This window comes from Desmodus rotundus, chromosome 10, assembly GCF_022682495.2.
Source record: "Desmodus rotundus isolate HL8 chromosome 10, HLdesRot8A.1, whole genome shotgun sequence".
Taxonomy (NCBI): Eukaryota; Metazoa; Chordata; class Mammalia; order Chiroptera; family Phyllostomidae; genus Desmodus; species Desmodus rotundus.
The window spans coordinates 34,874,837-34,891,207 of NC_071396.1; the positions used below are offsets into that span (position 1 = coordinate 34,874,837).

The window sequence follows — 16,371 nt, forward strand, 5'->3', positions numbered from 1 at the left end:
TATGTTTGGGATCATAACAAAGCCCACCTAAGTCATGTGCAATTATGTGAACGATACCTCAAAGCCTGCAGGATTTCCGTATTTGATGGGGAAACTCGATACCGTCAGGATGCCGATCCTTCCCAAATTAAAGCGGGGGCGCGATGCAGTGCCCTGCAGATGGAACTGGGGCGCAGCATCTGAAGTGCGTTTGGAAGGGCACCTGGGGACCGTCCCCCGCGAACACTTCGAGAGGGAAGGAACGGTCTCCCAGGGCACAGCCTCACAGATAAGGGGCGTACTCTAGCGCATGTTTTAATAACCGGAAACTGGGAACACGTTGAATGTCCATCACCAGAGGAATAACATAACCTCAAGGGGCGGGCCTCAAACCGGAGCAGGCCCGGGGAGACTGACGGCTCCCAGTTTTGGACTCAGTAGGCTGGGGCAGCAAGGACTCAAGGATGTTGCATTTCTTTTTTAAAAAGATTTTTATTTATTTATTTTTAGAGAGAGGGGAAGGGAGGGAGAAAGAGAAGGAGAGAAATACCAGTGTGTGGTTGCCTCTCACCCGCCCCCTACTGGGGACCTGGCCCACAACCCAGGCATGTGCCCTGATTGGGAATTGAACCGGTGACCGTTTGGTTTGCAGGCCAGCACTCAATCCACTGAACCGCACCAGCCAGGGCGGGTTTGCCTTTCTGACAAGTCCCCAGTGATGGTAATGCTGCGGGTGTAGACCACACTCTGAGAACCACTGACTCAGAGATGCTGCCCGCAAACACTGTAACATTGATCAATGGACAAGGCGGAGGGACTGCACAATATAAGGGAATTTCCCTCCAAAACCCTCAGCATGCCAGCCCTGAGGGTCCCCATGACACGGCCCGCCTCCCCACTCCGGCCACCTTAGTCATCTGCGTCCTCTGTGCCTCCCATTTGCTGCTTGGAGGAAGGGGCAGACTCCCGTGGCTGTGTGTCCCTGGGCACGTCACTGAGCTTCTCGGAGCCTCACTTTGTCCACCTGTGAGAGGGGAAGCCGGTACCTGCCTCCGTGCCTGTTGCTAAGGCGTAAGGATGGCTGATGAGAACTTTCTTCCGTCCGTGCGGGTGGGGACTGTGCCCCCTTCAGGACCCTGTCTCTCGGGTGTCTCCCAGCCTGTTCCAACCTCGGCCCGGCCCACGTGGGACCAGGCCTGAGAGCTGCCCACCTTCACCCTGGAGGAGTCTGCAGGCCACATCTCTGCCCTCTCTTGGGCTCCTTGCCTCCTTCCTCATCCCTCAACCCGACAGGCCCTACAGGACATCCTGCAGCACAACCCAAGCTGGACGTTTCTGGAATTCATGGGGGGAAAAAAATGAAAAAAAGCCCCACAAGGGGCGAGGATTCCCAAGGCCTGGGAGCCCCACACCCCTGGCCTGCCTGCTCCCTGGAGAAGGGTCCCGGAACCTCCTATTTTCCCAGCCAGGAGGCCTGCCGGTTCCCACATTACCACATGAATGGGGCACAAGCCCCCCGTCCACTCAAGCAAACAATTTGGCTAGCAAATTGACATAATTATGAGAGACAGAGGGGAAGAAAGCCGCCCCCACCCCACGGCCCCCCGGCGGGCGGCTCCTGCGGAGCTCCTCCCGGGCTTTGTGGGCCAGGCACGCAGGGCTGATTAGAAGCCTTATGGCCTTTTCAAGAGCCCTAAGTGATTGGCCCCCTTAATCTGATTACAATTTGCAGAGCCCTTCCAGCCCGCTCTGAAGGGCCATTCTCAAGCACCCCGCTTGATGGTGCGCGCGCGGGAATACACACACACACACACACACACACACACAGCACCCACTCGGGCCTGCTGGAGGGGGCGCCGCCTCTTTCCTCGACAGGCGGGGGACCCCTGAGCGGTCTGCATCGCTGCCTGAGGCCCCACTGCCCCCAAGGTAGGCCCTAACCTTCAGACGTGCAGGGGCTGATGCTGCCCCTAGCACCCTGGGTCACCTGTCCCCAGTGTCCCAAAGAGACACTCGCCTGTGGGCACACCTCCCCACCTCCCAGGCTTCCTAAGAGCCGCCAACCTCAGCAACCAGGACCATGCAGGGCAGCCTTCTCCCCGCAGCAGCCGTTGTCCGGGCCTCCCCCGGCTGCGGCTCCCAGGGGATTAGGCCCCAGGTGGCAGCCTGGACGACACAGCTCAGCACAGGCTGCTCGGGCCAGCCCCCCACCCCCCATTCACTTTGTGGCTCTTAATCCTCGGTCTCAGCCACGGTGGTCCCTTTCCAGTTCAGCCACGGTGGCCCCTTTCCCATCCTCTCTGGCTCTCCCAGGCCCCAGCCTGGCCTCCCAGCCCAAACGCAGCCATCCTGTGACACAGCTCAAGGGGAAGAGTGGGTGAGGGGCAATGCAGAAAGGGACCCAGGGGGAGCTCTGCCCTGTTAGCTCACTGCCGCCACCCTAGGAGATGCAACTTGGTCCCAAGTGACGCCCCCACCCCTGCCTGCTGCACACGCATCTTTCAGGCCCCTCCACCTGGAGGCCCTGAGAAGGGTGTTTTCCACTAAGAATACTCTCTTCTCTACCGGCCTCTAGACCTGCCCATCCTGGCTGGGCCAGGAGCCAGAGACAGCAGGGAGCATGGAGCCCAGAGCCCGGCATTGGGGTCGGAGGGACCAGGCTCACCCTGGCGCCACTTCGAGTGACACTGTGACCTTGGATGGGTTCTTTGTCCTCTCTGGGCCTGGGAGTTAGATGGGTGTGATATGAGTTCTCTCTCTCTGCCTCTCAGGGTGGCTGGGAGGTCAAGTCACAGAGCAGGGAAAGCACTCAGCGTGGTCCCCAGCGCCTCCTTTGTGAGTCAGGAACAGGAGGGGACGTGGGAGACAGCCGTCGGACACTTGGATGGGGGGACAGTCTCTGGGTGTGCCCCCGCGGCCCTGCTGGCAACTCCAGGCTCAGCACAGCTCCGTGAGGACCTGTCTGGCAGGTTTTTCCCCACGAGCCCCCAGGTGCCAGTGTGTTTAAGGTCTCATCCCTGATCACCTGGCCCAGCAGTAGTTTGGGCAACAGGGGCCCAGTGCAGCCCCAACATTGCCCTGAGGTGGCTTCCCAGCCCCTGCCCCCAAGCTTAGCACCACCAGGGGACAGCTGGCTGCCCCAACACACAGGCCAGGCCAGGGCCCTCCTCCACCCTGCCCCTCTCCCTGGCCTGCAGGCCCCTCCTAGGCCCTCGGTGGGCGTGCCTGGCGAGGTGGGCACCCCATCAGCTGAAATCAAAGCGAGGGCCCCCTCCCCAGCACGCCACCCCCTGCCGAGCACCACACACCTCCTCCTTCGTCACAATGTTTTCCGATCCGGTGAAGCAAACTGTCCAATTAGAGCCGGGGCCTCCAGCTTCCATCTTTGCCGACGTTTAATTACCATGCTCCTCTTGGCAGCTGCTGACAAGTTCCAGAAACAGGTTGTAAAGGTTTTTTGTCTTTACCCAGCATGGAAAACGAGGGGTGTTACATCGAGGGAACATGAATAGGTTGCATTTCAGCTCCCTCCTCCCGCTCCTCCTCCTCCTCCTCCGCCTCCCCTGGCAAAGGGAGGGAAGGCCTGAGACTGCGCATGTGAATAGTGAGAGGGGCCGGGAGAGCGGACTTGCAGGCAGGAGAGACCCTCTCCTCCCTTTCCCCTCACCCCTTCCTCGCTGGAGTCTTTGCTCCTCAAAGGGTCGAGTCTGCTTCTTCTTCTCCAGGTGCCATGCTTTTACATCCCGTCACCTCTCTTTTAGCCAAACCCAACCTCACCATGTTGATTCCCATCCCTGGGTCTCGGCCCAAGCTATTGCTTTGCCAGCCTTCTGGTCAACTCCTATTCAGCCTCCAAAACCCCCCTCAGGTGACCCACTCTGGGAAGCCACGGGGCACTGAAGGCCTGTCAGGGTTCAGGGTGGATACTGGATGCCAGGTGGTTCCCCAGCTAGACTGTGCGGCCCCTGAGGGTGGCAACTGTGTGTTACTCTGCCCAGGGTGGAGGGCAGGCCTCAGTAAGTGATGGGAGACCCAAACTGATGAAACCTTCCTCTGCCGTGGAGGGCGAGCAGGGCTGGCCTGGCAAAGAGGGGGAAGGGAATGGTGGGGGGAAGGAGGTCGGCCCCCCAAAGCCCTCCCCGCCCCATGCCCTGGAAGCTGGGTCATGCTGGGGGCCCAGGAGGCATGCGGTTTCACAAGGGGTAAGTTTCTGGGGTAGTTGGCATGCAGTAAGGAAGGGCCTTGGGGAAATGCCCAGGCCCCAAAGCTGAGCCTTGCCATGGGGCTTCAGGCAAGGGCAAGCTCCAGCACCCCAAATTCCTCCTCAGCAGCCTGGGGTGACTCCCCCTTACAGCGTGGACAGCAGCTCGGGGTGGCAGGTCAGGACTGGGGCAAGAAGCCCGGCCCCTTGGGTTCTTTTCACCCTGAAACTGGCCCTGTTAGAATACTCACACCCGTTTTACAAAGAACATCGTTTATTCATGGTGGCCACCCCTCTGCGCACAGCACAGAAAGGCCTGGGGCTGGTGGGCATGGGGCATGCAGACCGAGAGCCCGGCGGGGGGGGACGAGCCCAGCAGTGGGCAGCCAAGTTGTCGCCCAGGAGAGCTGGGTTCCGCTTCCAGGCCCAGCGCCCCCTCCTGCCTCCTCCTCTTTTTAGGATGAGGCCACGAAGACCCCCGGCAGCAGGCCGCCTGCAGCCGGAGCCTGGCTTGGATGCCCACTTTGTCTACAGTTCCTCCTTCTCCATTCTCAGGCAGGCTTCCTGGGATGAAGGGGGAGGGCAGGGTGGCGGCCCCCTGGGCCAGGCCAGCAGGCCGGTCAGTACTGCTCCCCTTTCCCTGGTGTGCCCTGCTTGGCCCGCACAGGCTCCTTCTAGAATGCCAAAGCAGTCGGTGGAGCCTACAGGGAGAGAGCCAAGAGCAGGGACTGCTGTCAGCTCCTGCTATAGCCCCTCGGGCACCTTTCCCTTCGTGAGTAGGGTAAACATTGGCACCACTGCTCACAGCCTCACTTTTCTCTTTCCTTAACCCCTGCGTCCTCTCCTGCCAGGGCATTCAGCCTTTTGCCCCAGACACAGCTCTTCCCAAGCTCCCGCCTCCAGGAGGTCAAATAACGATGATAAGGGCAATGACAATGACCTGGAAAGACCCCAGTTCATCCACCTGCCAGCTCCATGACCTTGTAACCCTGAACCTCTCTGAGCCTTAATTCCCTCATCTATCAAAGGGAAGGAAGTGCCCTGGCTGGCGTGGCTCAGTGGACCGAGCGCTGGCCTGTGAACCAAAGGGTCGCCGGTTTGATTCCCAGTCAGGGCACGTGCCTGGGTTTCAGGCCAAGTCCCCAGTAGGGGGCGTGTGAGAGACAACCACACATTGATGTTTCTCTCCCTCTTTCTTCCTTTCTCCCTCCCTTCCCTTCTCTAAAAATAAATAAATAAAATAAAAATAAAATAAAGGGAGGGAAGTAATTGCACCTGTTTTTTTCAGGGATCTCTGGAGGGTTAGGTGCAAAAGGATGAGAAAAGGGCTTGGCGCATTCCCAGAAGGGTGAGGAAATGTGAGTTGATAGAAAGGAGGAAGGAAGGGTCTTGCTTGAGTTGATCAATTGAATAGAGCCGGTCCTGTCGTCTCCACTTTAATCAATAAAACTCAGTCTCTGGGGGGAAGAGACCCTCCAAGTCCTTCGGCCAGTAAGTAGCAAGGCCAGCTACTCCCTCCAGCCCAGAGCGCCTTCCACATATCCCTGTAGCTGTCTGGCCTGACTGAGTGTCTCTCCCACCAACCCAGCGGGCCCACGCCACTGCAGGCAGGAGCTGGGGGGGAAGCTCACATCCTCATTTCTTGCTGTTTTCTTCTTGTCCCTTCTCTGGTGGCCTCTGATCCCCAGGGATGGGTCCCCCTGGGGGAACCTGACACGCCACGCTCATGCTTACTGGTCTCTCACCCGCTCTGGGAGCTTAAGGTTCTGATGGCTTGAGGGTAGAGTCCTCAGGATGTAAGGCTTCGTTCTTATGTTCCTCCGGCACCTGGAGAGAGAGGAGGCAGCTCTGAGAGCTCTGCCCCAGGCTGGGCAGGTGGCCCCAGTGGAACGAGAGCAGACCGGACGAGTCAGGAGTCGCAAATGGTGTGTGGCGGGCGCCACCTAGCGATCACCGTGCAGATTGCGCGCGGAGCCCGGCAGTCCTACACCCTGGGCCCCGCCCCCACGTCACGGCCGCCACTGTCCAGGGTGCTGGGACCCTGCCAGGACCAGAGCCCCTGACCCGTCAGAACAATGAGAAGGCATTCGAGTGAAAGGCACAATGACAAGCGTCCTAAATGCGCTCAGGAGGCCGGTAACCCAGCCTGGGGGGATTGCGGCTGTGCTGAACCCACTTTTGAAAGGTGTTGTGTGCCAGGAAGTGAATCACCTTGGGGACACGTCTGCCAGGGAAACCGCCCAGAGGCCAGGGCAGGGGACAGACAGCAGCCAGCCAGGGGACAGCCTGCCAGCACAGAAATTGTGTTACTCCAAACTGACTGCTGCCGCGGGGTGTACTGCAGAGACAAGGGGTGAACCTAGCGTGGATGGTAAAGGTCAAAGCAGAACCTAGTGCGGACCTCCGCCCGTGGGAATTGACGGCGTTTTCCTGGTTTGTTTCACGAGGGTTAGATCCACTTGGTTTGCAATCGTGGTGTCTAAAATAGTTTAGGTTCTGACTTTAAATACGGCATGCAGATAATTACGCTGCTAAGAAAGAAAGTTTATTGAGAATTAATAACACGGAACACTTCTTATGAGAGGTAAAGGGAAGGAACAGCGTACCGAACTGGGTGCATAGTGTCTTCTCAGCTGTGTCAGAAAAACCTACATTTTTTTTTTTTTTTTTGAAGACTGGAAGGAAAAATATTAACAGTGCTTGAATTAGGGTGATGGGATTTCTTTCTATTTCTCATTATGTCCAGATTTTCTTTCACAAGCTTCTATTCATTTTATAATTAAAAATAATAATTTAGAGGCCCTGGCCGGGTAGCTCAGCTGGTTGGAGCATCGTCCTGAGAGGCCAAGGTTGTGGGTTTGATCCCTGGTCAGGGCACCTACAAGAATCAACCCATGAACGCATAGATAAGTGGACAACAAATACCTCTCTCTCTCTCTTCCTCCCTCCCTACAGTCAACAAATACACTTAAAAAATAATTTAAAGGGAGTGATTGAAACAGGTGCATTCATTATGTATATGACATTGCTTTAGGGTGGACATTGGTTAAAAGCGCCCTGAAGACCTGGGAATGGCTTTAGCACCGCACAGCCACGTGCCAGGCAGTGCCAGCCAGGCCGCATCTCAGGGGGAAGCACAGGAGACAGGGAGGGCCCTCTGCCCCCATCCGCCACCCAACATGGGCAAACACCCCCATCACAATGCGTGGGGAGGCAGGGCTGCCTGACGTCATGGGAAGCCCCAGTTATGGCATGTTTTAAAAGACACCCCACTGCTTTTAGCTCCTAGAACGATGTTTCCCAAGGTGGATTTCTGTACAGGCTCCCCGGCTGCCCTGGCCTGGAGACAGAAGGCGGGAGTCTCCTCCTGCAAAAGCAGTGTGGTCCCTGGCAGGGGCTCGGGGTCTGCATCCTCGGGGACAGGCTTTGGAGGCAGACAATGCCCCCCCCCAGGTTTGGATTATGGAGGTACAAGTCCCCAGGGGATGCTGATGGGGACCACACTTTGGGAATTACTGCTCTAGAGGAAAGCCTGCCACCCCCGGGAGACACGGCTGCCCAGATGAAGGAGCAAGGTGAGGCAGCCTCTGTTTCCAGCCCTCAGCCTCTGGCCCCCCGGGCCCCAGCGCAGTGGGCACGCGCGTGGGGATGAGTCCGTAGAACTCACCTCCCAGTACACGGCATCCTCAAAGCAGTTCTCATCAGCGGGTTGTCCCCAGATTGGCAATTTCAAAATGCATCCTAAAGGAAGGTGGAGGTCACAAGAGGTCAGGACCTACTTCCTCCCTGAGCACCCAGCGTGTCCCCGCTGCTGGGGAAGTCTCTCCAGTCCTGCGGCCACAGGGCAGAGACAGAGGGTCTCTGGTAGCTCCCAGCTGGCCCTGCTACAGACTCTGGGTCCCCCAACCACCAAGCCCCACATCAGCCCCACCTTTTCTGGCTCAGCCATTCCCACTTACCCACGATGGCCCCGCCCCCCAGGGCCATGGCCAGGGACACGAAGATGCCTGCAGCCTGGAAACCGCCCTGAGTGCTTGCCAACCAGTTAGAACCTTTAATGTCAAAGGCATGGGCCAGCCTGGGGTGGAGACAGGGGGCAGGTCAGGGCCCCACAGAGAGGCCAAGGAGCCATATGCTGCCACCCCACCCCCAGGGTGAGCGGCACCGGTGTTCAACACACCCTGGGCCTTAGCCTCCCCATCTGCAAAATGGGGGCACTGGGCAGACAGATCAGTTGGTCTCAGACGCATGTGGAAGGACGAGGGTGGGCAGAGGGGCCCGTGAAAAACAGTCGTCCGGAGTGGGGGAGGACCGGGATGGAGATGCAGCAGGAGCGGGAAACGGAGCTCCCCTCCCCCGCGTCTCTGCCATACTTACCCTTCCTGTCCATATACAGATGTGGTGGCACAGGCCGCTGTCACGGCACCCACAATGCCACCTATGACGCCAGGCATCCCGTGCAGGTTGTGGATGCCGCACGTGTCCTGGATACGCAGGTGGGACTCCAGGAACGGCTGCGGAGGGGAGACAGCTGCCACTCAGGCCGGGAGCCCTGGCCGGCCTGCCTAGGCGATCCCAAACACAGAGACGGGGGGCTTCTCCAGTCCCCCGCCTGGGGCCCTTACCGTCAGGTACACAAAGCCCAGGGTGGAGACGATGCCGCAGATGAAGCCAACAATGAGGGAGCCGTAAGGCATGAGCATCATCTCCGCGGCAGTGCCCACGGCCACCCCACCGGCCAGCGTGGCGTTCTGGATGTGCACCTGGGCGAGGTGGGCAGAGCAGGCAGGACCTCAGTCTTCCCCGAGAGCACGGGCCAGGAGGAACTGAAACACCTGCCCCAGTGGTGTGATATGAAGGGTGACACCATGTTCCCACAACCCCCCTGGCGGGGGGGACCAGACAGCAAAGTGATGCCTCTCTGAGGGTGTGGGTCGGGCAGGTGCAGACAGCTCTAAGAGGGCTGAAGGCCGGTGTCTGGCAGAGGGGAGGTGCCCCGGCCACCCTGCTGGGCAGGTCTGATGCGGAGCTCAGCCCAGAACAGCTGCCAGCACCCCGGGCTGCAAGGAAGTGGACTGGGAGGAGGACCTAGCTCTTCTGGAGCAGGCTGCGGGACGGCATGTCCGAGAGCCGGTCCTGGGCTCTGCTGGAGACCGATGAGTCATTTCTGTCCGACCCTCAGTTTCTTATGACCCGGAAGCTGCCTGCCTCAGAGTTGCTGGCAGGGCGCGGGCGTTCATGCGCACGGGCCAGGTGGTCACAGCCGCCCCGCCCCGCCCCTCACCCCTACTCACCATGTCCAGCTTGCCCTTCTTGTGCAGGGCACTGGACAGCGCCACCGTGGTTAGCACGCAGGCCGCCAGGGAGCAGTAGGTGTTGATGGCTGCGCGGTGCTGGGCGTCCCCGTGGTTGGACACGGCCGAGTTGAAGCTGGGCCAGTACATCCAGAGGTAGAGGGTTCCTGGCCAGGCCACAGAGGGCCGGTGGGCCCCGGGGGAGAGGCGTTAGGTGGGCCCTTTAGTTCCAGGGATGTCAAGTGACTCCCACACCCGGCTCTCTCTCACCCCTGTCACCTTTCTTGTGCTGCTGACTCTCCCTCCGAGGCCCTCCCTGCCTCGCTCACTGCCTGCCTCCCACTGAGCCTTCCGCTCTGCTCCAGGAGGTCGGCCCTGACTCCACAACTGGGCTGCAGGCCTCCCACCCCGCTCCCACCACGCCGTGAGGGGCAGTCTTTCTCTGCACTGGAGGGAGATTATCTGGTGGCACTGTCCTCTCTTCCGTGACACTGTGAGGAGCTCCTTGAATGTTAGAAGAGACCAGAGTGGGAGGTAGGATCGTGCACCGTGCCCGAGTGCCGGGCCGGGTACCACTGTGTCTGCCCTGGGCGCCTGAGGGGAAGCGCAGGGCGACTGGCCAAGCATCTGGGATCCAGGAAGGGTTCAGGGGCGACCTCTCTCTGCCCTGCCCCCAAGGCGGGCTAGCAGCTGCACCCCGGACCATGGGACTTAGTGGCCTGAACTCCTCCTAATGCCCCTCGCCCATCCTGGGGGCCCTCAGTCACCAAGGTGGCCCTCAGGGACTAGTGCCGCTCTCACCGATCATGGCGAAGAGGTCCGAGTGGTACACAGGACCGTCCCTCTCCTTGCTCTGAGACAGGTTGGGTCGGTAGAGGATCCAGGTCACTGTGAGCCCAAAGTAGGCGCCGAATGTGTGGATGGTCATGGAGCCCCCTGCATCCTTCACCTTGGACACAAGGGGCCTGTCAGGCTTGGACAGCTTCCCCCCACCCCCGCCGCCCCCTGCTGTCCACAGATGACGTCCAGCCATCTCTGACCTGACGGGCTATTGGACAGAGCCTGGGCCCTCCACAGACCGACGCACTGGGAAGGGGAAAAAAGAGGGATCCCTGTATCCCGGTCACCCTCACCCGGTAGATGGGGGGTGGGGAATCCAGGCTTGGGAGGCACTTGTGCGATTACACAGCTGGAAGAGGCAAGCAGAGCGAGAACCCAGGGCAATCCCCTCATCTAGTTCATCCTCCACTGGCCTTCACCTTCTCTTACTTTCGGGGTGCTCTCCTGTCCTTTGGGTGTCCCCTCCCCGGGTATCCTGCCACACAAGCTCTCCTGGCCCAGCACCACCCATGGAGACTGCTGTGACCTGTATCCCTGCCTTCTCTCCCACTCCTTGCCCTCCCAGCTACCCTCCCACCATCCACCCCACCCTCATCCTCCTCTGCTGGCCAGAGGGCTCAAGTTTCTCATTTATGAAGCGAGGATGACCGTAGTGGCCTAGCAGGACTGTCTCAAGGATATACCTGGACCGACCGTGTGAAGCACCTCACACTTGACAGATGCTTGACTGACTCAGCTTTCCTCCCTGTCCCCCCCACCCCCTGTCTCTTCAGCCTCCTGCTCCCCCAACTCAGAGCAGTCTTTCGGTGGGGCACACCCAGCCAGAGCAGGCCATGTGCCGCCTAAGGTCACAGAGCTGGCTGACACAGCCCGTGGGTGCTTCTAGCTGTGTGACCCCGGACGAGCCCCCTAACCTCTCTGTGGCTGAGCTTTCCCATCTGTACAATGGGGGTAATAACTGTGCCGACCTCAGAGAGAAGCCACGTGAAGCATGCCCAATGCACGTGCTTGCTCCCACTTCTGAGGCGGAAACAGTGAGGTTCAGAAGGTTAGGAGACTTGTCAAGGCTGAATTGAATCCAGGCCGCAGGTCCCCCCTACCCTCTCTTCCTCTGTCCCCCTGCTGCCCCTCCAGGCGGCCCCTCCACCTCCATCTCCATCCTGACCCCTGCTCACCTGTAGCAGGCTAAGGAGGATGAACTCGTTCACTGAGAAGAGGGTCACTTGGAAGAGGGTCATGATGAGCAGCTGGATGGGGCTGCACTTGCCCAGAATCGCCCCAAAGGCCACACAGACAGAGCCCACGCAGAAGTCGGCATTGATGAGGCTGTGGGGAGACAGGTCCGGGAGTGGCCCATGGGCTGCGGTCTCTCGGGGCAATTCCCCCATGTCCCCATGGAGGACCCAGTGCCAGCCCCTGGACAGGAGACACCGAGGTGTCTCTGCAGCCTTAAACTACAGGGAGACCCTCCCTAAGGCACGTGGACACTGTGAGAACTCCCATCCTGGAGACTCAAGGAGTAGGAAGCAGAGAGAGAGAGAGAGAGAGAGAGAGAGAGAGAGTGTGTGTGAGAGAGACAGAGAGAGAGAGAGAGAGACAGGCCCAATGGATCCTGACTGGATGAGGAGTGGGCTCAAAACGCAAGCCCCAGGCCCCGTCCCCACCACTCACTTCTCCACGCCCACAAGAATGTAGCCGGTGCGGAAAGAGTGAAACCAGCCCTGCATCAGTACTGCCCACTGGATGCCGAAGGCCGCCAGCAGGAAGTTGAAGCCCACAGAGCCGTAGCCATAGCGCTTCAGGAAGGTCATGAGGAAGCCGAAGCCCACGAAGATCATCACGTGCACATCCTGGAAGCCTGCAGGGAGAGGGCGGCCAGGCTAGTGATGGGTCCCCCTCTGCACCCTCACCCGGGCCTTGGAAATTGGGGCCACGCTGTGGATTCCACCCTGGATCCGGGGCCGTGCCCCCTCAATCCCATTCCACTTGAACTTGGACCCTGGTTCCTGCATTTGCTGGGTCTATGGCTCTGGAAAGTCACTTAGCATCCTCGGGTCTCCCCGTTCACACCTAAGAGAGCACCAGGCAGGCTCTCAGTATGGAGCCACGAAGGAAGGAGAGACCGTGGCACTTCTCTCAGCAGCGTCCTGACAGGCTGGCTGAGTGGCAGTCAGGGATCCCCGGGTGGGAGTTCCCCGGCCCCTCTACAGTCCAGGGCCTCCTGCCCGCAGCACCCAGAGGCCCTGGTGCACACTGCGGCCTGGCCAAGCTGCAGGGCAGCCACGCTTCTGCAGCAGCTGCCCTGTCCTTCTCTGCACAGGTGGGTATCTGCCCTGCTCTGTCTGCTCTGCAGGCTTCCCTGAGGCCCAGGCCATAGCCATAGGCCCCCTGGCTAGCAGCCACCTGGAGGGGACTGAGCGGGGCTGGCACAGCGCCGGGTGGGGGGCTGGGGGCGCACGAGCTGATGCAGGAGAGCTGTGGCCTTGCCCCCGTCTGGCGCTCTGAGCTCTGAGCTTCCCGTGAGGGCACCCAAGCGGGTTCGCACAAACAGCGTCTCGGCTTGGTCTCTCGACAAATGCCGCTGATTTCGCGTCTCCCTGTGTTTCATGGTTTGTCAGGCTTCCAGCTGTCGTGGGGAAACAGCTAATGCGCGTGAAGCCGCACACACGGTGTTACGGTTATTCTCCGGAAGAGGGAAGAGCGGGTGGGTGACAGACTGGGGGAGACTTGTGAACCTGGGAGGGGAGGGGGATGGGGGGCGGGGCGACCCGCTCAGACTGCAGTTCCAGAAGCCAGCAGGAAGGCAGGGCTGCTGTTAAACAGGGGCAGGGGGCTGCTGGTGGAGAGGGCAGGAGAAGGCTGAGGGGTGAAGGTGGAGGTGAGGGGCGCGCAGGTCGGCCGTGGGATTGTGGGGGCTGGCTGAGTGGGTGGGAGCTGGTGTCTGAGACCCAAGCGGGCAGGCCTGCAGGGCCTGAGTGGGGATGTGAAAGCGACAGAAGCGGAGTGCTGGCCGGCCTGGGTGCTGGAGGAGTGGACAGAAACGGCGCCAGCAGGGAGGGGGGAGGAAACCTGGGAAAAGGTCGCGTCCCAGAGCCCTTTCCAGGAGAGGGGTGTCAGCCGTCTGGTGCCACAGAGGGACCATGTGCGCAGGGGCGAGGCTGAAGGGGCTGGCGGCACCTGACTGGGGAGGTGTTTGCAGGCTCAGGGCTGCCTCCCCTCTCCCTGTGGCCTGAGAGTAGAGGCGGGGGCCCCCCCTTCCCAGTGCTTCCCCCCTCCCTGCCCCCCTCTCCCCTGTCCTTCTCCCTGCCTCTGGGGGTGCCCTGACCTGGCTCTGACCCTCCTCCCCTGCCTCGGGCACCGCCCCAATTCATTCTCTTGCTTCCTTTCCCTTTATCTCCCCAACTGGTCCTAATTTACAACCAAAATGCACCAGTGTATCAGTTGGTCTCATAAGGTTTGTTGCTACCAGAAATGCTTTTCATAGTGATGCTTCGAAGGTGCAGACGGTGCGACAGGCCAGGATGTAACCTCTCTGACCTGCTGTGCCTTCCCCGTCAAATGGGGAGTCATGACCACCTGGGAGCTCCTGGTGCACGTTCAGTGAGGGGATCCAACCAGCACCCCGGCTTAGGTCTGGCCCCTTGGCAATCACTCGATTCCATTAGCTACTGTTTGTCTTTTTCTCTTTCAGGACTGACCAGCTTTGCAGTCTTGGGCTGACGACTTGCTGAAGGTCAGTGGAAGTTGGTGAGACACCCCCTCCCGCCCTCTCTTTCCCCAGAAAGAGGGGTGACTCAAGCAGCCCCGCCCAGAACCCACTCCCTCCATCCAGGGTCCCTGATGGAGCCGCCACCCCTGAGAGATGCCTCAAGGGGGCACCAGTACACAGCTGTGTTCACTGTCCCCGTCCCCACCTGCTTCCAAGCTCACTCTTTCCGGCCAAGACAGGTCTCAGAAATCTCCAAAATCTGAAACAAAGTTTCCCACGCCGATGGGCCATAGCAGCTCCCTCCCCTCCGCTGCACAGGCATGGGAGTGGTGCCCGCAGCTGCCTGAGCCCCGCCCCTTCCATTCTCTGCAAGGAACCCCCTCCATTCCCCCAAGGCTCTATGCCTGCCTCTCCCACACCTCGGAGCCATCCCCAGGCCCCTGGCGTCCCTGCACAATCTCCTGGGGATGTGGTCAGGGGCTGGCAACGCCACAGGAAGCCCAGGAAATCAGGTGGGCTATGGGGGGGCGGAGGGCCTGGCTCCATCCCTGTAGGTGCCACGGACCAGCTGAGCACTTTAGGCAAATCTCTAACGTCCGTTTCCTGTACCACAACTAGGGACTAAGCTCACTCCTCATGCAAAATGCACTTGTAAGCGGGGACAACCCAAAGGCACTGAAATGCTATACGAATTGAACCTGACATTCAGGGAGATATGCCTTGGTTACATCTCTAAAGAGATGCTGGGCCTCCACTTAAATACCTCCAGCAATGGAGCACTCACTCTCTTACAAGGAATTTCGAGACCAGCATTTACTGGCCTCTCACTGTCCTATCAGGCGCCAGCCACCTTCCGTCTTCCTGGACATGCTGAGCGTGAAAGGACATCCCCACTTTCCAGATGAGCATAGGGAAGCTCGGAGTGGTCTGTTCAGTGATGGACCCTGATCTGTGTAATTCCACAGTCCAGGTCACACTGCCCTCTGCTGGTGGGAAAGCTGGCCCTTCGTTCAATGGAGCTGGGTCTGAGGGAGGTACAGGTTGATTGGCTGTCCTTCAGGCTGTGTCCCCCCAGACCTGCGGCCTTTGGCCCCGCAGGCCCGGGAGTGCCAGCCCGCGGGGAAGCCTGGAGGTCAGCATTGGTGCCCACGGGGCAGGCCTCCGGGGGCCTGTGTGACCTGGGGTCGGGGCAGTTCTTCCCACCCCTGAGTCCTAGGGCATCTGTGTTCAGGGTCTTTCTAGTAATTGACCCTTGTGAACTGAGGGTTCCATGCCCAGCCCTGTCCCCCACCAACCTCACCCCACCCCTGTAAGGCAGGTAGGTCCCTATTATTGTTGTTTTCATTCCACAGATAAGTACAAAGTTTTGGCAAAGTTGACAATGGAGCCACCCCCCAGGTGAGCGGCGGAGCCACGAGAGAAGTCAGGTCTGGGGATTCCAAGGCACGCTCTTAACCACAGCACTTGGATCCCCGAGGATTTGGGGGTGCCCCTTCTCCCTCTCCCAGCCAAAGAGGGCCCCACACACCTCTCCAGGCAGCAGGGCAGGGAGGTCCACACGTGTCCCTGTGGCCCTCGACAAGGACAGTGTGGAACAGCTGGACGGACAAGGGAGCCCCGGTGCCCACGGGCTGGTGGCTAAGATGGGACTCTTTGAGGACATCGTTGAGGGCTCTCCGACATGGAGGGGGTGGCCCCTGGATGAGCTCCCCCGGTGGGTGAGGTTTCCCTACCACTTGTTCACGGGGGGGGGGGGGGGGGGGGGGGGGCGCGGGGGAGGGAGGACTTCGCACATCTGGCCGTTTCTCCAGCATGGTTCCCGGGGACACGCGAGCACCCGCGTAGGTCGGGGCAGAGGCTGTGCGAGGCATCTCCTCCTCCTCTCGCCCTCGCCTCAGCCGCCAGGCGCCGGGTCAGAGGACCGGCTGAGATGTGCCGCAGGTGGGCCTTCCGGGTGGAGGGACTTACTGGGGTAGCGGTAGTAGAATTCGTTGTCCATGTCGCCACCGGAGACGTTCCTGCTTCCCTTGTTCTCGATCCAGCGGGCGTCGGAATCGCGGTTGTAGCGCACAAACACGCCGAAGAGGACCACCATGGCCACCTGTAGGAGCAGGCATGTGAGCGGCAGCCGCCAGCGGAGGTTGGTGTTCCAGGCCATGTTCCCGGGGGCTCCTGGCTGGGTGGGCTGCGGCGGGAATCGAGCGCTTGGAGGCGGACAGGCTTTTAATAAGACCCGGGCAGGGGCGGGGCGGGGCCGCCACCGCAGGCTGCTGAGCAGCTGATCCAGGTGCCGCCCGCGCGCGCGCCCAGTCTGAGGCGACGGGACCCACAGACCGGGCTCACCCAGG

At 60.2% G+C, this 16,371-nt stretch overlaps 1 protein-coding gene across 4 annotated transcripts; it reads right to left on the bottom strand.

Moving 5' to 3' along the window:
• Positions 1 to 504: 504 nt before the first annotated feature.
• On the bottom strand, positions 505 to 16,307 carry RHCG (Rh family C glycoprotein). 4 transcript variants are annotated; one of them, XR_008425386.2, is made up of 12 exons: positions 15,992 to 16,306; positions 11,986 to 12,172; positions 11,490 to 11,640; positions 10,276 to 10,423; positions 9,475 to 9,641; positions 8,806 to 8,943; positions 8,558 to 8,694; positions 8,140 to 8,258; positions 7,848 to 7,921; positions 5,926 to 6,007; positions 3,288 to 3,402; positions 505 to 1,003 (listed from the first exon to the last, which is right to left on the bottom strand). XR_008425386.2 is itself a non-coding variant. In XM_045196614.2 (11 exons), exons 1-10 carry the CDS (start codon positions 16,179 to 16,181, stop codon positions 5,939 to 5,941), a joined length of 1,380 nt encoding a protein of 459 aa, XP_045052549.2. In that variant the 5' UTR covers positions 16,182 to 16,306; the 3' UTR covers positions 4,437 to 4,881; positions 5,915 to 5,938. The 4 variants fall into 4 exon arrangements, 3 of the variants coding, with proteins under 3 accessions (XP_045052549.2, XP_024417668.2, XP_053769207.1); XM_045196614.2 differs by lacking the exons at positions 505 to 1,003; positions 3,288 to 3,402 and adding an exon at positions 4,437 to 4,881 and having other exon boundaries at positions 5,915 to 6,007; XM_024561900.3 differs by lacking the exons at positions 505 to 1,003; positions 3,288 to 3,402 and adding an exon at positions 4,437 to 4,881 and having other exon boundaries at positions 15,992 to 16,304.
• Between the last annotated feature and the right edge of the window lie 64 nt (positions 16,308 to 16,371).

Coding starts and splice junctions, on each gene's coding strand:
- RHCG (XM_045196614.2), bottom strand. CDS start 16,181: ATGGCCTGGAACACCAACCTCCGCTGGCGGCTGCCGCTCACATGCCTG. Junction 10,424..11,489: donor TCCTCCTTAGCCTGCTACAG/GTGAGCAGGGGT, acceptor CTTGTGTCCAAG/GTGAAGGATGCAGGGGGCTC. Junction 9,642..10,275: donor GGACCTCTTCGCCATGATCG/GTGAGAGCGGCA, acceptor TGGCCTGGCCAG/GAACCCTCTACCTCTGGATG.